The sequence below is a fragment of the Puntigrus tetrazona genome, unplaced genomic scaffold (genome assembly GCF_018831695.1).
Source record: "Puntigrus tetrazona isolate hp1 unplaced genomic scaffold, ASM1883169v1 S000000283, whole genome shotgun sequence".
In the NCBI taxonomy this organism is placed as follows: domain Eukaryota; kingdom Metazoa; phylum Chordata; class Actinopteri; order Cypriniformes; family Cyprinidae; genus Puntigrus; species Puntigrus tetrazona.
Window position 1 is genome coordinate 226319 of NW_025047944.1, and position 20520 is coordinate 246838.

The following is a 20520-nucleotide window of genomic DNA, read 5'->3' on the forward strand; positions in this document are numbered from 1 at the left end:
TTTCCCCTCCTTTTTAATACCCTCTTTGACGGCCTTTGTGATTGCGAGTCATTTCCAATTCATTTCGGTATTGATCTTGCAGTGAAAATCAGTTTTGTAATTAGCTGCAAATTAGGCCTTCTTCTGGAGGTGAGTGCTGTCGGCCTGATTAATCGCCGGAGTAATGTCTCCCGATCGCACCCAAATTAAAATGAACTCAATTAGGCCGTTCCCTTTGCTTTATGGCTCTGACTCGCTCTTTCGGGGAGAGAAATTAATCGTCACTTGTTGTTTAGTAGTCTAATGAAAGTAAATAAAGGTTATCCATTATAATAAATCCAACACTTTTAATACAAAATTGTACATAAAGGCTTTCATATGCTGCTGTTTGTGCGCGCGTGCTATTAATTGCTAACGTTGTTGCTCTATGTGAGTGTTTGGCCACATTTAGATTTTGCAAACGGCTGCGAAGGAGCCCTACAGGAAATGACATCATTTCTCATGCGCTGCTGAGTGGGCGGTAGCTCATCTCGTGTTGTTTTTCCTGAGAATGTATTTTTATTTCCATCAGAAAATCAATAAATGGAGGGAGTCCTGCTCTTTGATTCTCAATGCATCACTGCAGCGCCGACACGTTTATTTATACACACACAGACATAAGAGAAAAGGCACTGGATAGTGTAGTTTTCTTAGAAATCATGCTGTTCTACTTTTAGCAGGTTTTGCATTCTTTCAGGTAATGTTTCATATACACACAATATATATATATATATATATATATATATATATATATATATATATATATATATTTATATATATATTTATATATATTAATTATATATATATATATATATATATTTATATATATATTAATATATATATATATATATATATATATATATATATATATATATATATAAATAACAAAAAAATCTATTTTATTTTTAAACAATAAATATTTTGAAAATATTAATATTAATATATTTTTTGAATATTTTATTCAAGGACACGATAACTGAAGGTGATAGTAAAGACAATTTATGTTATATACCTATTTAACTTTCTATTTATCAAAGAATATTATATGCTCTATTTTTTTTATTGATATTAACATTTAAAAGTTCATTATTAATAATCAAGCACAAATAATTACAACTAACAACAATATATCCCCACATTCGGCATACTGGAATGATTTCTGAAGACTCTGATCACAGGAATAAATTGCATTTTAAAATATTTTCGAATAGAAAACAGCTATTTAAATTTGTAATAATATAATTTACAATATTACTGTTATTAGTGAATTTAGCCTAACCGTAAAAAATTCATGTTTTACTACAGCGCTGCCCCCGTATTGTGTTTTATTACGTTTGATAAGTAGTAATAGCAGTATTTATTACATAGTAATAAAGTCAGCATCGGTATATTTGCCAGCTACACAAGGTCTCTCACCTGCTCAGGTTTGATGTGTTCAGAAGTGGGAAAGACGTCTGGGAATGCCGGCCTCTCGAACACTCGGTCCAGGGCCTCTAACTGCTGCTGGGTGAAGGCATCGGCTCGCAGGTGTTTCCTCAGGCTCTCCACGCTGCCCTGAGAATCACTGCTCTGCGCCGAACCCTCAGAACCGTCTGCAGACACAGACAACTGCCTTCAACAACAACTACACGCTGCGAGGAGAACCCGAGTGAGAGCGAGGCCTCCGCTGTTTCACTCAAGCGGATGAAATGTCTAAAGCCAAAAGAAATATCACGTGTATAGCGATGCATTTAAAATGCATGTCAACGGGGAAGGCCGTCCAGCACTTGTTGGTCTTTTCGAATTTGTCTGAAAGAAAATGCTCATTCGTTCTTGACCACTAGGGGCTGCTTTAAAGTAACAATTTTACAGATGCTGCTTTAAACGAAATCGTTGAACGAATAAGGTACGAATAAAAGCAAATGAAAGTGTTTTTTGACCTTGCATGCATGTCGACCTGTTGCTGGGGACTCCTAAAACCTACACACGAACTTCCCGTAACCCACTTTAATGGCGGTTATCGGTCATTGGAGTTTTGTTAAAACATGGTCGGAGTTCGATGCTTTTAAAATTGACCACTAAATACAATATTTACTTAATTTTATAGACTGAAGTCTTTAATTTAGAGCCACATTTATTAGCCGTATTTTCTTTATTGATATGTAGACAGCATTTATAGATTATTAATCCCTTACAGAGAGAATTAAACTCAGATATCACTTATTAGATTATCTGTTTTTTTTGCCTAGCAAGTAATTCAAATGGGAATAATAGCGTGGGTCCTCTAATAATAGGCATTCATACCAAGGAAATATATAACTGTATCAGGAGTCTCTAATGTGTACGTTAATGTTATTTAAAACCATCATACTTGTAGGCTTTTATTAGCTGTACATTTACTGTACGTGTGCACAAGGCATTTCATGTTTTCTCCAGACGTATGCAACACCGATTTGATTCTCCAAAACCTCTTTACTCTGAACCTGACACACACACACACACACACACACTTGAAGAAAAGCTCTGCTGTTATTGTTCAATCTCTTTACCGGTTAAACAACGCTGCACAAACAGCACTTTCTCTTGGTTTTCCTCTGACCTGATTACCCTTGTGCCTCCATCCTTCCTCTCTCTCTCTCTCTCTTCTTCTTTTCACCCTGCCAAAACGCTTTAGAGCTCCTTTAAATATCTTCACATCCCGCCTTCTCTGGAAAGTCGCGTCTCCCTTACAAATCTGTCACTCTACATTCGCAGCATATTATGTTCTCTGTGCGGCCCACAGGCGCCGTGATGTATGACATGCTCTGCCTCTATTGATTGACCCAAGAGAGAAAGACAGAGCTCCTATTCTTCAGGCATTAAGAAAAACGATGCATTATCAAATATAGGTTGTTGTTGTTTTTCTTTTAAAATTGGAAAACATTTCGCAAAAATATTAAGCAGCTTATCTGTTTTAAATATAGAAAATATAAATATTGCTTAAGCATTCAGCAAATCAGCATATCAGAATGATTTATGAAGTATCATGTGACGAAATGAAACCAAAAGTTCTGCTGCATATCACGTAAATAAATTTGATTTTTGCTATGTATTGCATGTATAACTGTTATTTAAAATTGTAATAATATGATATGTATTAATAATGTTATAATATTTACAGTATTTTTAATACATAATACTTTAATAAATACAGCCTTGTTGAGCATAAGAGGCTTCTTTTAAAAAACATTAAAAGTCTTATAGTGTAAATATTTTTTTATTATGCGTATATGTTTATAATAATAATTTATATATTATATATATATACACACACACACATATATATATATATATATATATATATATATATATATATATATATATATATATATATATATATATATATATATATATATATATATATATATGTGTATATATATACACAATTTCCAAAAAAAGTTTGTTGCTTTAGATAATCTCTGTCATTTCAAATGCACCTAAACAAATAATTTTCAATGAACATTTAAAAAAGAATGCTTGCTACATGCACTTTGTTTTGTCGTGTCCCATTTTGTTCCAGTACTCAAGAATCAGCGAGAAGAGAGAGCAGGGGATAGAAAGAGAAAGAGAGAGTGATAGAGGCTCAGGCTGGAATGAAGTCTTGATGAGTATCCTGTCCCAGCTCATCGTGTCTATAATACTCTTCTTGATCGCACATTTTTCACTGCCGCTGAATTCAATTGATCAATCATGTCTGTCTGATGGCACCATTTCAGCTGGTTATTACCACTGCGCTTGTCACGGTGACCTTTTCTTTCTGCTCAGCTCGCTCTTTCACACACACACACACACACACACACACACACTGGACACTGCTCTCTCTGTGTGTGTGTGTGTGTGTGTGTGTGTGTCTACACAAGTATATTTGTACATTTTCTGAAGCTTGCAGTACTAGGGTGTTCTTGGTGGTTGTCAGCCTGTTTTGTAGAGTATTTATTGGGCAATGCGCTGCTATACGATTGATTGGGTGAGCTAGGTGGTTGTTAGGGTGTTGCTAGGCGTTTCTGAATAGTTTCTAGGATATTATTAAGCCGTTTTTAGAGTGTTCTAGGTAGTTTTTAACCTGTTTCAGTGGGGGGATATTTAGTGGGCAATGCATTTCTATTTGATTGTTTTTGCTGAGTTAGGCAGTTGCCAGGGTGTTGCTAAGGTGTTCTAAATAGTTATACCGTTTCTAGGGTGTTACAGGGAGATATATGATAGCTAGGACATTTGGTGGGCAGTTCATTGTTATGACTAACTGAGTGAGTTGCTTTGCTGTTGCTTTGCTGTTGCTGGGGTCTCCTGAACAGTTATTAGGTCTGATGCCATTTCTAGGTGATTGTTAAGCTGTTGCTATGTGATTACTAGGGTATTTAGCGTGCAATGCATTGCTATTCGATTGTTTGGGTGAGCTAGCTGGTTGTTATGCTGTTGCTAGGGCGTTATGTTGTTTTTATGGCGTTCTAGGTGGTTGTTAATCTGTTTCTGTGTGATTTCTGGGATATTTAGAGGGTGATGCATTGCTATATGATTGATTAGATGAGCTAGGCAGTTGTTAGGGTGTTGCTATGGTGTTCTAATTAGTTGTCAGGGCATTGTTATGCCATTTTAGGGTATTTTAGGGGCTTATTTAGCTCTAAGCATAGCCTAGAACACCTATGATTTGTGATTCCTTGGGTATTTAGTGGACAGTGCATTGCTATATGATTAATTGGGTGAGCTAGGTGGTTGTTAGGGTGTTGCTGTGGTGTTCTAATTAGTTGTCAGAGCATTGTTATGCCATTTTAGGGGCTTATTTAGCTCTAAGCATAGCCTAGAACACCTGTGATTTGTGATTGCTTGGGTATTTAGTGGACAGTGCATTGCTATATGATTAACTGGGTGAGCTAGGTGGTTGTTAGGGTGTTGCTACACTGTTACTAGTCTTTGTATTCTCCATAGTATTGTATTTTGTTTCCATGTTGCTCTCTGTGTTTTCCAAGGTAGTAACATTTTTTTTTTTAATTTGCGGATTGCAGTTGCTCACTAGCCGAAAATTACATCCTCAAGTCTCTGAGTAACATTTATAGCGATGCTTGACTTAGCCATGTGTTTTTCCCCCTTCAGTCTGTTAAAGCTGCATGTTTTCGAGCAGGCGATCTGTTTGGACAGCTCCCATGGGGGTACTTGAGGTGGAGTGGGTATTTCTTGTATCGGGCGCAGGGGCAAATGAAGTCATTAATTAGGTGCCATTAGGGAGCCTGGGCCACAAACCTGATCAATATAGCTGCATTTGTCATTCACACCAATGACAACAGCTTCCCACTCACTGGATGAGCTACATTACTGCTCTGGCTTCCTCTGCTCTGTTTTTCGGGCAGAAGCGATGAACGTAACGCTTCAGCTGCTTAGAGAAAATCGACTACTGAATCCACGAGTGACTCCTACTGTGACCAGGAACCAACATCATTATATTACAGCAAAATATAATAAAAAATGTAAACAACATTACCGGAATTAATAAACATAGATATAGATAAAGTGTATTATATTAGAATTATAGGTCTGGAAGCTGTTACTGGGAAATTTCCTTTTTTAGAAGTCCTTTTAAATACAATTTAGAAACAAATATATACAATTTAGTTACAGATAATTACATTTCATTCACTAAAATGCACCCTTAATGAATAAATAAGATACCGTTTGGAAGGATATTGTCCTAGTGACAGCTTTTGTACCTTTAGTTGTGCTTTGTAAGAAGAATCAGACTGGAAATCTTGCCTTCTACAGCAGTTCTCAAATCTAATTTGTGTCTAATGTATATTCACGTTTGTATATACATAAGACCAAATGTAATTTCATACGACTTCAGAAGACTTGGAATATAGCGTGCAAGTCACATAAACTACTTTTAAGATACCTTAAGCTAGCTTAGTCAACATAATAGCAATGCATTTGATTTTGTGTCTCTTACAGGTTTGCGATACCCATATAAAATGACATTTCTCTCCACTTTTGCCCCGTTTAAGGTTATCAGACTAAAGTGTGCAGTTGACAGACAGTTGATGGGTTTCTATAGACATAGAATGAGGCACTGTTTTTGCATTACCAGTGTTATGTAATCAGATTACTTTTTGATAAAGTAATGTATATATTTTTAAGCAAGTAATGCCAGTTGCTTGTTTTCCCATTTATTGAGCATGCATTATTTTTAAAGTAACTTTCCCCCACACTGCCCATTAATGCTTATGTAATGGCTTTCACCTGGAGCCCCAATGGCACCGGCTTTGAGGCGCTGGTGCACAGTGGCAATGTGTGCTGCCCTGCTGCTGTGGTATTGATCTGCGACTGAGTGGAGCGGATTCCTTTTGACGTGAGTCAGTATTAAGACTGAGGTAACGAGGGAGCACGCTCTCTCAGAGCAGATAAGCAACTCCATAACGCCGCAGGATTCACACCCACAGGGCCTGACCCCATGGGAAAGAGAGAGAGAGAGAGAGAGAGAGAGAGAGAGAGAAACTCCTCAGCTTTAGGGCCCAGGCTTTTTAACACGACTTTACAAAACCAATAGATTGTTTTAGCTCTGAATGCTATAGACTTAAAGTACATATTTAGAGCGTACAAGGACATTTTCATGTACCATTTGCATCCAAAAAAAATCTGAAAAGGAACTAACATTTCCACTTCTAGTGCTAGCAAAATGAACCTTAAAAAAGCATGCATCAATTCAAAAGTTGACCATCCATGCATGTGTGACCTGCTGTTTTCAATGAAAGGTGGATTTAAACAATATTGTATATATATATATATATATATATATATATATATATATATATATATATATATATATATATATATACCATGGTAATCATAGTTATCAAATTAAAATGTGTTTTTAATACTATTTACTACAATAAAGTTGAGGTAAAGCTGATGGAAAGTCTGTAATAATATTTAATGATTTTTTTAGTAACAGTAACTGTAATCATTGAAAAAACATTGTTTGTTGTTGGCAAAATTAGCTTAAAAGACATGTACTGTACGAACGCGCTGTTGAAAATGCACTGGAATTATTATAATCTTTTGGTCATGCTCACTTTTATTAATCAATTGTATTAATATTAATCTTGCATGCTATTTAGGATGGATAGTACGTGAACTGTAAGTGTCTTTTGTAATCTACACGCAGAAGCAGAATTGTTGATTATAATAGGACTATTCTTGTTTTATTACTTTGTGACCGACACGTTTAGCATAAACTGCGGATATATGTAAGATAATAACAATATGCAGCTGCATTATAAGCTTGCTTGTCCTTTTAACAAACATCCTAATGGTGTGACAAAAACCGTTGCGTAGTGGAATATTACAACTAAAGATTAAACGCATTTCCCAGCGCAACACAAGACAATCAGTTTAATGGTAATGAAAATAAAAGCACACATTCGCAATCTGAGCTCTCTCCTCTGCGGTGCCTTGGGTCGGCCGGCGTAAAACCGCTCTCATCTTTTTAATGGTCTGCTCTTATGAGACAGCTGTAAAGGGGGGGTTGCTGGGATGTGTGGATGTTAGATGTTAATTTGTGCCGTAATAGCTTTTCTCGGCGGAATTGCAAATTCTCTTAAATGTCACTTGCAGCATCGCGCCTCAGACAGCCAGGGTCCGTGCGGATAGCAGAGCTGTCTCTCTCTCTCTCTCTGTGTCGTGCTACTTTTAATTTGCAGTAATACAGTAGCGCTGTCAGATTAATGGCTGGTGTGACACCTGTGTCCCCGCGGCCTGCTCTCTCAGCTCCGCCGTGTACATAACGTGTGTCACGGCGCATTATCTCTCTGCTCGGCTCGTAATGGGCCCCCGCGTCTGACTCCAAACCTACTGTAAGAACCGCGGGAGCTCTTGGCCTCTCTTGGCGTGCCGCCGCTACCGGGACCCAAAAAAACACTCCACTGAGATCCGTTACATTGCATCTGTCAGCGCTGCGTTTAAAATGCTTTTCTCAGAAGATGCAAGTGTGCGTCTTGTTTGTGTGGTGGTTTAAGAAACCGTCCGAGGCAACGAGTGAAATCAAACACACTTTCATGCATCTGGTTACTTAGGGAAAATGCATCACACTACGGGAGTAAAACGCAATTAAATATTTTCGATTTAGACAAAGAGTATCGGGAGTACAATACTATTTCAGCCTGTCTACTTCAAAATGTCACGTATACTTCAGTGTGTTACTTGCTTGTTCCTTTGTAATTATTTGTGAAACGTATCAGCAGCTTTTGAAAGAAAACTGTTCAAATAAATGCTGAAAATGTACAGTAATGTGAAAACTAGGATACATTCGCTACATTATGCAATGGGGAAAAAACAAGAAGGTTTTCAGCCTCTCTACTTTCAAATTTCGCATTTTATTCAAGTTATGTGGCATTTATTTGTTATTTTTCAGATAAACAATAAAGTAGGGGGGAGGGTGAGTAACGGGATTAAACGTGAAAAATGTAATGTTTAATCCGGTGAGTTACTTAATTCAAGATTAATAGTTTAGCAATTTACTAGCAATTTTTGAGTGAAAATTCTTTAAAAGTAAATTTACATTTTACTTGCATAATGTAATATGTAGAAAAATGCATTATAATAAGATATTTTTTGGGAATAGTTTGCAACCTGTTACTCCACTCGAAATGTCATAAACTCATTTGTTTACAGTGCATTTTAATTATAAAGTTACAAATTTAGTTTTTGTCAACAATGCATGTTCACTTTAAACATGCAGCATTGTGAGATTTTGCTTTCTATATTTACAAGATTTTGCTGCAGGGAAGACATTGGAGCTTTAGCTATGTGTGTGTGTGTGTGTGTGTGTGTGTGTGTGTGTGTGTGTGTGTGGCTGCAGGTTCGTCTGGCAAAGATAAAGTACACCTATTCTGGATTCCAGGTGTCTGCAGTCTGTGCTGTGTGTGTGTGTGTGTGTGTGTGTGTACGCATCACATGACCGTTTGTGAAGTTATACATAACATACTCCTGCCCTCCTCCTCTCCTCTCTCTCTCTCTCTCTCTCCTCCACCTCTTCATCCCCATCGCTTAAATCAAGAAAATGGCCACGCATCAAGAGGATCATTTGGGCCCGAGAACAACCCTCAAAACAGTCAATCATCTTAAAGACGCGCACACAGACACAAGCAGATCTGAAGTCTCCCATCATTCCTGCCGCCGCTGATGTCACCCCTGCGCCCTTGCAGCGCCTGACAGCGAGAAAAGCGATGAACTCGATGCGACGCTCTAATCACAAGAACGCGGCGGGTCACGTGACGCTGAATGCGGAACTCGCTGTAAATGGCAGTTGCGTGGTTGGCACATTGGTGTATCTTCGCTTTGCTGTTAAATTAATCACCTATCGCCACGCACCGTTCATGCCACACATAATCTCTCTAGAGCGAGGAAATGACATCATGACAGCCGATGGCACCATATGAATGCACACTGTTCACAAAACGGTGACCTGTGACGTCAAAGTCAGCAGACAGGAAAACATCTGAGCGCGCTTATAATTTCTCTCAGTTCTCTTTCACTCGCCGTCGTATTACATTGCAGGTAACTAGTCGCTGTAAAATCTTTGAAGGTTTTGTCTGAGATATGTAAAGAAATGTGATGTGGATATCCACAAGCAGAACTGTATACAATTTATAAAATGTATTATTAATATTAATTATTGGTAAAATTCATATTCGGTGCTGTCAAACTATGAATCGTGATATTAAAAGTTGTGTGTAGCGTGTTTATTTATCACGTCGATTTATTTTACAAAAAAATATTTTCTTTAAAAAAATAAATATTAATATTATGTGTGTGTATTTATATAGATATTATAAATATACACAGCACAATCACATATGTGAAAAAAACACTTATTTGCATTATTAATCATTTTACATAACTATTTATATTAATATGAATTAAAAACAATTTGTATTGTGACTTAACATACAAAATAGTTTAAATATTTTTGAAAGTAGACTTTTATGCTCAACACGGCCGCAATTTTTTGGTCAAAAACACAGTGACGCTAGTAATATTGCGAACTATTATTACAATTTTAAAGAAGCATTTGAATACATTTTAAAATGTAACGCATTCCTGCGATGCGAAACTGATTTTCAGCATCATTCATGACACTTAAATGCTGATTTTTATTATCAGACTTGAAAACATCTGTGCTGCGTCATATTTCGGTGACGTACGATGCATCAACGAATAGAAAGTTTGAAAACAGAGATCCTTAAACATCTCTTCTACCACTTTTGGTCAATTTAATGCATCCTCGGTGAATAAAAGTTTCATAAAAGGAATAAGCGGTACAATAAGCGGCTGATCGTTGGTTGCGAACTCGACCGGATGTACCGCCTTGAGACAGATAGAGGTCCTTGAGCTAAATGTCCTCTTAAGGCTGTCGCTCTCGTTTGACTGAGTTTGTTAGTTGGCTACATCATCTTGACGTGTAATTACTGAAGCTCTCTTAATCACTGCGGCGCAGATTAATAACGGGGGGCTCCTGTGGGGGTCAGATCACAGTCACACACTTGATAAATACTGCACCCAATCAGCGCGCATCCAAGGGCGCTCTTCTCTCGATATTATACGCCGAAAATAAACAAAGTAGATCGCAAACAGAAAGCTCACTGTGAATGCAAGAGCCCGGTGGACAGCGAGACGCGGATAAACGGAAATAAATCCAATGTAGCGATATCAATTAAAGCATAGGCGAAAATAAGTCTCGAACATTATGGAGTTGAACGTTAAATAGTAGTTTAATAGGAGTTCGATAAGAATAGTAACAGTTGTTGTTCGCTAACGGAGTATTTTTCTGCACGTCCTCCAAAAGAAGGTGAACCCGAGAGAGAAAGCGCAGACTTACCAGCATCTCTTTTCCTCTTTTCTCCGTTCGAGCGAGGGATTCCCAGAATGCCGTTGATTGAGTAGGAGCCCACGGGGTCATTGGAGGAGCTGGAGACTGGAGGAGATGCTGTACTGGGGACTGTGGAGAGCGAAAGAGAGAGAAGGTAGATGATGGGAACTCTTCCCATGCGTGCGGCATCTCAAGCTGTTTTCCAAAGATACTTTGGGGTTCAAAAGACCACCGTTTTACATTAATGCACATTATTACTAATTACGCTATTAGCGTGAACACAAAACGAACTTAAACTCTAATAACATCAAGTTCTCCAGCATGAGTATCTTAAGCTTCAGGGAAAGCAAGAAAATAGAAATGTCTGCCACATTTACCTGTATTTGATTAGTGCATAACCTTGTATATTTCTTTGCCGTTGAGTGTTAAAACTAGGTTTAAATTTTACTGTTGTTTGAGAATTGTTCTGATTTCGATACGATTTATACCAAGCACGTGTGACGTTGTGCAGAAAAATGTCTAATATCACCTAATCTATGCCGAGTTCACAAATGCCAGTAAAACTTCCCATCTCATATAAGAAGGAGGATATGATAGAAATTAATGCACTTATTACAATAATAAAAAGGCGGAAAAAAGAACCAACGAAAAATGTAAAAATGTAAAAAAATGGATTAGGCTCAACATCATTTTTTGAATCTTGAGAATCAACCATACATATAAAAATGGCCAGTTAAACTAATTGTTGTAATCTGGCTCAGAGGAATACAGAAATGCATTTTTATGGTTTATGTTTTTCTGATATTTATGAGACGATACAACTGATTTAGGCAACCTCCAAATGAAAAATGCTACGGAAATGCATCATCTTTTTGAAAAAGCGTGAAATGCTCAAGCAAAACAGACTCGTAGTGAGAAAAAAGTATCGGATTCGATTCGGCAAATGCGATGCCGAACCACGCAACGAATTAAAAAGGCAAAATAAAAGTTTAGCGTGCATCTGCGCTTTTGAACTAAACCGCCACGACAAACTAGAAAGGCGACCGATTGCGTTTTTTCTTCTGCCATCTGCTCGAGATGCAGGTAATATCCAGCTCTGAGCGGAACGCTTTGGCCCTTGATTTGATTTGGAGGGATGACCCTGTCCACAAAGGTCCAAAGGTGGCCCCTGGAGTTAATGATGTGATCTTACCTATAGTGTGTCCCGGGGTGGAAAGAGACGTCCCATCTGGCGAGGGGTGAAACGGCTGCTGAACCTTGGTCCGAATGATCCTGCACGGTAAATACAGTACATTCACACGCTCTGTCCGTCTGTCTCTCTCCGATAATCTCAGATTTACTTTATATATCTCCGAGCAGACAGAACGGATAACCGCAGACGTTCAGATCCAGTTTAGTCGAGCGAGAAGCAGCCTCGCTGCGCCTTTAAGGTGAGATAAAGCGAAAAGCTCTCTGAGCTCTTTTGCCTTGGGTGATCTTGCAAACAAAGCATGAAATCACAACAATTCACCTCAATAATCGTCCTCTGTGTGTGTGTGTGTGTGTGTGTGTGTGTGTGTGTGTTTGGGTCCCGAGGAGAGCCTCGGGCCGGGTTCTAGCGTTGGATGAGGTTCTATTGATCTAGACTCTAGGATAAAAAGTTCTGAATTAGCCACATGGGTACCGGGATGCAAATGGAAAGCTATAAATTATATGTGACAGGAAAGCAATAGTTGCTCAGTGCGGTGTACAAGCTTACGCCAGCATTTGATTCTGTTAATCTGAACGGCACTTTGGGAAAAAGGCCCGCTGTCATGCTCATTTGTAAACTTTAGATCTATTCATCACCAGCGGCACCGCTTCGGCTTCAGCAGACGCATGCAAACGAACGCAACGGAAGCCACAAAACTGCGCTCTTTTCTTTTGGACGTATTTTTCCATTTCATGCCCCATGAAGATTATCGATTGTAAAAATATTTAGAATACTCCGCGGATACTATACTAAGAGCGGATTTATTTCCATTAAAACGAGCGCGCTTGCTAATATTGATATCTGCGGAAATAAACATCAGCTTCAGGGATGCATCCTCGGGGCGCCGAAACAGAATGGAACGAGCGCGCGGTGACAACCCATCGATATTATATTTCATTTCTCTCTTTAAAACCGTGGTTTGACCCCCTCGCGCGGCCTGGGGAGAACGAATCCGCAGACTTTATCCGCAATCCATGTTTCTGATATCGAATAAGTCATTTGGGAGAGTGAATTAATGTCGGGGTTGTGTCTGAAAATCCTCCGAAGAAATATTAAAATTGCTTTACATGCGAATCAATAATATTGAGCGCCCGTTGAGGAGGTTTTTATAAGTCTGGGCGGTTTTCGTGGGCTGTCACTTGTTGGCTGTGGAGACGCTTCAGTACAACAGAAACTCTGTAACGCTTAATAATGCGTGTTGAAGAAAAGCGTTGTGAACATCAGCCTCTCAGCTGAAAACAGGCCCGGTCTCAGTTTGCTTTTTTCTTTCATGCACCATTTTTCTTTAATGCAGATGCAACGGGTCTTCTTTCGCAAGCCCACTTTTATCAGAATTCTCGCGTACCTCACATTAGCGGCCTTATTCAATAACCCATCGCTTCATGCATAAGTACATCAACACGCCGCGAGCTACCAACAGACGTAAAAGTGGAATAAATTGCGTTTCGTCAAAGTTAAGCAATTGCTAATACAGTCTTTAAAAGGAGTCACTTTTGCCCGCATTCATATTTTAATTCCACTCATAAACAAAGACCTGTTTCCCCCGTTTCAAAATAGCCAGACTGAATTCAATTAGATTTTTAGAGACGTTTAAAGGCTTGGGTAATTACGTTAACGTACATTTTGCATTTATCTCACAAGTTCATGTCAAAAGACGTTCAAATGGCCCTTTTTAGGTGACCATGAGGCATGAAATGAATTTTTTCTAGCCTTCTCTTCTGTTGTGCGAGGCGCTCTATTCTTCACCGTCGACTCATTAAAATGTAATGCAGAGTCTGGTTTTATGGAAGAGTGAATCTTAACCAAAGTTCAGCGCCTCACTGCTTCTTTTTACCGGTTTGATTTTCCACGCAAGCCTAACACACCACCCCAAACCACCATTTTAAGGACGTAAATAGGATCGTATTGGATTATGGATCGTGCATACTGCAGATTTTCCATATTTGCAGGCTAGGTGGTGTATTATCCATCATCATTCCAGTTGGAACAAAAATAGAAAATGTTAAAAATAAAAACAGTGGATTATTTAAAAAAACAAAAACACACACACTTTCATTCCATTATTTATGCACAGACTACGCAAACAAGCAATTCTGTTAATAACATTTAAAAAAACGAATATAATGAGACATGAAAACCCCGGTGATTATTTTGGAAAACAAGAGGAACAGATGAATAGCGGTATAAACTCTAATCGAGCAGCTCCGTGTCTCTTTTAGCAGCTCTGATCGCCGCTCATTGATCGCTTTTCACTCGGTCAGATGAGGTTTTAGAGCTTCGGTCTGTCATTGTTGCGGTGGTTTGAAGCAGGGGATTGAATTTCATCCACAAGACCACCGGCAAAGCCCCAGAAAGCAGCTTTACACTGCAACAATGGACGGGCCGATATTCGCCACAATGCATGAGAATCACATATGCAACATTTATGCTCGAAAAAAAAGCGATTTTTAAATAAACGTTTTGGAAATAATCTCCTCAACGAATAGTGTTCAGGCTTGATAAAACGGAACGGTTCGATTGAAGCTTTTTCGCGTTATATATCGCATTATTTGTATTTTTGATAGGGGCGTAAAGTGAATTAGTTTTGCATTTAAATGCAGCCGCGTTTCTGTTTATTCAGCTCAGTGCCGTAAAAGCTACGGTCGGAAGTTACTCGAGGCGCTCGCGCGTTCACCTGAGCTGGTAACCATAGCAACCGCCCGCTTCCCGCCCGCGCTCAGGTACGATCGGCTATCGAAACACAGGCAGGCTATTGTCGGATATGTTTATTGCGGATTTACGCAGAGGCTGCAAAATAAACCAATAAGGCGCTAGAGACGCCAAAGACGTTTTCTGTGGAAAATCGTGCAACTGGAAAAAAAAAATATATATATATATATATATATTTATCGGCGTAAATGTCTGGGTCTCCTCACCTGTTTATGGAGGAGACGCTGGGGACGGTGTCGTTATCGCAGATGCCCTCCGCCAGCAGCCTGTCCCGGATCTCCCAGGCGAACATGGTCGGGTTCTGGCGCTTGTAGTCCGCTATTTTATCCACCACCTTCGGCGTGGCCACCTTAGGTTTGGATCCTCCGATGACTCCAGGCTTGATGCTGCCAGTCTCATAATATCTGCACAAACACGTGTACATCTGATTTTCGCAACCCGACCGAACCTAATGACAATAAACAACAGATGCGTGCTAACAAAGCCATGAAAATGTTTTATCTAAGCTGCTTAACACGGCCCATAGCAGCACTAGTAGGAAATTATCATATGATTAGAATACTAATTTAAAATTTTGCGCAGCAGGACATTAAACAGCCCATCTGTTTTAGTTACCCACTTATTAATCTAAGAAGAAGAGAAAAATATCTATTTGGATCGGAATTCTATACATATTCTAGACCGTATTGCGATAAGCCAAGCTAAAATCAATTTATGTAAGTAATATTTTGGGATTAATAATAATCAATTTATTACTATTAAATGCATTATTGTATTTTTAATAATAATAATAATAATAGTAGACAGGCAATGAATGAACAAGCTCGTGGTCGTTTCTTTTTCTTATTATTTTTAAGCACGCATAGGCCCAAACCAAAATAATTTTAATCTAAAATAAAAGTCTTTTATTTTTATAGTCTGATATGGAAACCGTTTCAAAATTAAAATCGTGGCTCTTTAGCTCCAGTGATTCGTTTGGTTTAGTCGATTTCAAAGTAGGTAATAATTAGGGGCAAACTTGCACGATTCTCCGCGCTGTTATAAAAATATTTCGTTTTGTTTTCTTCGACAGTATGTTGGGTTGTTCGCCACGCGCCTGCGTTAAAGCGATTTTTCGTTATTTATCCGGTGCGTTAGTGGCTGCACTTTTAAAACGTGATTGCAAAAAATAATATAAAAACCACACAGAGCGTGGAACAGCATCCGAGTAAATCTCACCTGCCCAGGATCTTGCTGACGCAGCCGTGACTGACCCTCAGCTGTCTGGAGATGTCGCAGGGTCGGACCCCTTGATGCGCGAGCTCTACGATTCTCTGGCGCACGACGTCAGGTAAAGGCCTTCCGTTCACGAACACCCCGCCCAGCTGGTTCACTCCCCCGTGCCCTATACCGGAGACAACAGCAACAAACACCCACGACATAACATTACATACAGGCCGTCAGCGGCGCGCGCCGCGTTCCTCCAATTAACACGAGACGCGTTCCGCGCGGCCACGCGAGAGCTCGAAAACGCAAGAAAGGTTAATTGCAATCAAACACACTTCGCGCTAATGAATGGCTGACTCTGTTCACGTCGAGCCAGTGAGTAAACAGACGCGTATAACGATATAAGCAACGATTCAATAATTCTGCGTATCCGGTCTGCATTATTTTCGTTTGTAGATGTATATTATATTATATTATATTAGTTCATTTACAACATTATTCATTATTATTATTATTATTATTATTATTATTATTATTATTATTATTATTTTACTACGTTTTCTATAATAATTAGAACTTTGCATTATTAGACGAATATGCATTTATATGCATTGCACAAAAAGAAATGCGCATATAAATACATCTGTTCGTAAATACGAATGCATATTTCGCGTTTATTCAATTTCTCAATCCATCGCGCAAACATAAGCATTTCAAAAGCTTTTCACAAATTCTCTATTGGGTCGAAAAGCGAATGAACGGTTTTTATTTTCCTTTGGAAACGAAACACGACGCGCACGAAACTCGGTTTTAAACAATGCCGGGGTTTGTCACTCGCAGGTGAGCGATTAAATTACACCGGCATTTATTGTTTTCATCCCCTACATATAAATTATTAAACAGTTTTGTTTGATCGCGTTACATATTGTTATTCTCGATGGGCTTTTTTTCTCCCCTTAAAATATTCCATTTTAATTCAATTAAAAGTCTCGATGCAGGACCGTCTTATATTTGAGAGTTTTCGCTTTGATCTCGAATATTACTACTTTACCTGCAAGTGGAAAGTCCCTCAATGCTATCAATATTTTGGTATTTTTTTTATTTTTAAATCTTCTGTAAATAAAACCGCAAAAAGGCGCGTGTTTTAATTCCCAGCCCCGACCACACGCAGGCACGTTTAACTCGATTATCTAATCTTTCTGTTTAATATCGATTTATTTATGATCACATTTCCCCTAAATGCGATTTAAGAACAGTGCATTTTTTTTTAATATATATATATTTTCTGATCGTTTCCCGTTCCAGTGAGGATCAAACGTGCAAGACACCCTCCAGATAAACTCCGGTGTAACTCACGGTGCATGGCGGAGAAGGGGTCTGCCTTACAGTGAATATCCATCGGATAACAGAGGAAAGACAGATAATCAACCGAAGTCGCCGTCTCGTCTTTCTTACGCGCAGAACAACCGACAGAAACGAAGAGGACGCAAGGCGAATCCAGCCGAGGAGAGGGGAACTTCGGAAAGTTGCAGATGGACGCAGGATTTGTCAGGTGTCGGACATGACCGCGCGTTCTAGGTCAGAACAAAGTGCTCTCAAAGCAATAAATGCTTAAATGTTTTCAGCACGCATGCTTTCCCCAGAACTCGTTTTCCGGCGTTCGTCCCATCCATCCGCGCGTTCGTGTCTCTTATATCCGGGTGGTCTCGGTTAGCAGGCGCGGGGCTGCCGGGTTCGGGTTCTGCGCGTGGATGACAGATAGAGGAACCATCGGAGACTGCGGGTTTCCTGCTTTCCAAACAACAACAACAACAACACCGCCACGATGCGTTCGCACGCGCGCTCGGCCCGGGACTGAAGGACTCGGCTCGCTCGCGCTGGTTTGTAAAAAGCTCCAGCCCCCTCCTTTACGCGGACCCCCTTTCGCCACCGCGGATGAGTGTATCAGACAAAGGCAGTAGATTCCAGCACTTTGTGATTCGCTCAGATGAAGCTCCGTCCGCCTGTCACTCCAAAAAAAAAAAAAAAAAAAAAAAGGAGGGAGAAACTCGGCGCCTCCGAGCGAGCGAGAGTTTAGTGGGAATTGAGCGAGGGTGAGAGCAAATCGTTCGCTTTTTTCTTGGTGATATAATAGTTTGCGACTCGGCTGCGAGGGATTCCGTCAAACTGCAACGCCGCGTTTTCTTAACGAATCGCGTCCGTAACGAATAACAAACGAGCGCGCGGGTAACGGGACGCGTGAAACGCGCGTCTGTATTAAATTAACCTTCGCTTTATAAATATGAGCGCGCGGCCGCGGCCTCCGGGACACCGTGCCAAGCAGGCATCTTGCGGGAAAAGCGCGGCTCTGATGTCGTTAATGGAGAGGTCGATGGCGTGATTATGGTTTGATTTAAACACCATCTTGTTTTGATTTGCCGCGCTCGTCTCCGAGGCGATCAGACGCACAGAGATCGGCTGTAGGTGGCGCTACATCGTCTCCAAGTCCTCCGGAGACAAAACAAAAAAAAAAGATGTGGAAAATATAGATTCATTTATTTATTTTATATCGTCTCAGAATTTGAATTGAAGTATTTTCCCGATTGCATGGCACTGTATCGATACTGTATTAGTCACGCACTTAAATTTAGGGATTTAAAGTCAATATTATACACGCGTATTATTCTCTCAAGAAATGCGTTGTGTTTTTTTTTTTATTCGCTCATAGAAAAGTTCGGGATGGCCTCTTTCAGAGCCTTTTTTGACTTATTGGGGAAAAAGAATTTAAAAAAAATTCTAATTTTTTAAAGTGTTTTAAATCGATTCCGTGTTTGACGTCCTTATTTCCGCGGAGATCTGCAATAAAACCTCTCTGCTTTACGCAAATATAATAAACGAACACCCACTTGCAGATTCGAGGGGAGTCGTTCCCAACGAAATAAAATAATTAAAAATTAAATAATTAAAAATACTACAAAATGCAATTTCAAAATTCGGAGTGGAATTCGGAGCGATGATCTTATTTGAAATATTAATGCACGCCATATTACCTCATGCAATATTTAGCAATTTTTTTATTTTTTTTTGTAGAATAACTTTTATGTTTAGTTATTTGACGGCGATATTTTATAAACAAAGAATGAAATACTCGCAGGCACTATAAAGAGCGCAGAAAGCGGCGGTAAAGTGGAAATGTTTTGGACGGATCTCTGAGGGACGCAGGGGGCAAGTCGGCTAGTCTGCCTCCTAGTTAGGTTAGAGGATGATTTTTCTTTCTCCTGGTGTTTTTGGAGGAGCTTCTGGTACAATATGTAGCACTGCGGGCTCTAATTTCACCCTCCGTTGCACACCTTCCCCAAAGCTAGGTTTTTTTTCCTCTCTCTGCGAGACCCCCTCCCAGCCTTTCCCCCCTGCCCTTGTGCTCTCTGCGTTTTTTTTTGCTCTTTTTTTTTTTGTAGACTTCTAAAATTAAGTGTTAGTGTTTTTGTCACCCTTGGAGAAATTTCACACCGAATTTGAGCGGACGCTGTAAATCGTAGCAGGACTTCGGCGTTTACGAAGCCGAGTTCGTTAAAATCTGTTATCTGTTGTAAATAAATGAACTCATAACAAAATAAAAATAATTTAAAAATAAACAGGCTATGCGTGTATAACAGTTTATTGTCGCTTTAACGCGTTTGCGCGTTACCATTAAGGGCGTCAATCCCACCTGGGCACGCGCACGTGCGAAAAAAAAAAAAAAAAAAAAAGTCTGCAAGCAACGCGAAGTAAAATGCAAAATCTAAAAAAATATATATTTTGCGAGTTAATTTCATTAGGGCCTTGCGATCTGACAGCGAGTAATCCATCTTCTCTCGGGCGCTGTTCGGAGTCTCTCCAAACACAGACGGGAACCACACACACACACACACACACACACACACACGCGCGCGCGCGCGCTCATCCCGAAGATGGATCTCTCCGTTCGTTCCGGCTCTCCTCTGTTCTCCCTCGTCGTTCTGCTGAGCATTGAGGAAGCTCGTTTTGCCAGAGGTGAAGATGTTTCCTCGTTCCCTCAGCCTCCCGTTCTCATGGTAACGTCACTGATCGATCAGAGCGGCGCGCGCTTCATTAGCGGGCATCAGCAGGAGCGAGTCCGACTCCGAGCGACTCTCTTAAGATATCGGCTCTGGTTTAGGAGTTTTTTTAGAGCTTCGGAGTTTATTAGAGCTGCTTTGAGCGGTCTAGCGTGATTATTTATGCGCTGTTTCGAGCACGCGCGTGCATACGAGCGTCACGCGGAAGTCAAACATGTAGGAATCTTCAAATTCATTCATTAAAAAATATTATTATTATTATTAGATTACATTTTTAATCAATTTGTAATTTATTATAACCATTCGATTGTTTATTATTTTATTTATTTATTGAATTTTATTTTATATAAAACGTTTTTTTTTTTTTTTACTTTTATAGCTGAAGTAAAATTATCATCCAACTAAACCGTAAAACGACCGGCGCAGAAAGA

At 39.5% G+C, this 20520-nt stretch overlaps 1 protein-coding gene across 7 annotated transcripts in view; it reads right to left on the minus strand.

Moving 5' to 3' along the window:
• pax2b (paired box 2b) overlaps positions 1 to 18030 on the minus strand; it is a 28763-nt gene extending 10733 nt beyond the window's left edge. For 2 of the 7 annotated variants that reach the window (XR_006248631.1, XM_043231074.1), the window contains exons 1-6: positions 17391 to 18028; positions 16047 to 16224; positions 15035 to 15232; positions 12081 to 12160; positions 10898 to 11017; positions 1435 to 1610 (exon numbers count right to left, since the gene is read on the minus strand). Coding sequence is in view for 6 of the 7 variants with exons in the window: in XM_043231074.1 (XP_043087009.1) it covers positions 1435 to 1610; positions 10898 to 11017; positions 12081 to 12160; positions 15035 to 15232; positions 16047 to 16224; positions 17391 to 17433 (795 nt within the window). In the remaining variant the exon portion in view is untranslated. Of the gene's footprint in view, positions 1 to 1434; positions 1611 to 10897; positions 11018 to 12080; positions 12161 to 15034; positions 15233 to 16046; positions 16225 to 17390 lie in introns of all 7 variants that reach the window. The other 5 variants (XM_043231078.1, XM_043231075.1, XM_043231077.1 and 2 more) reach the window with 5 other exon arrangements.
• Between the last annotated feature and the right edge of the window lie 2490 nt (positions 18031 to 20520).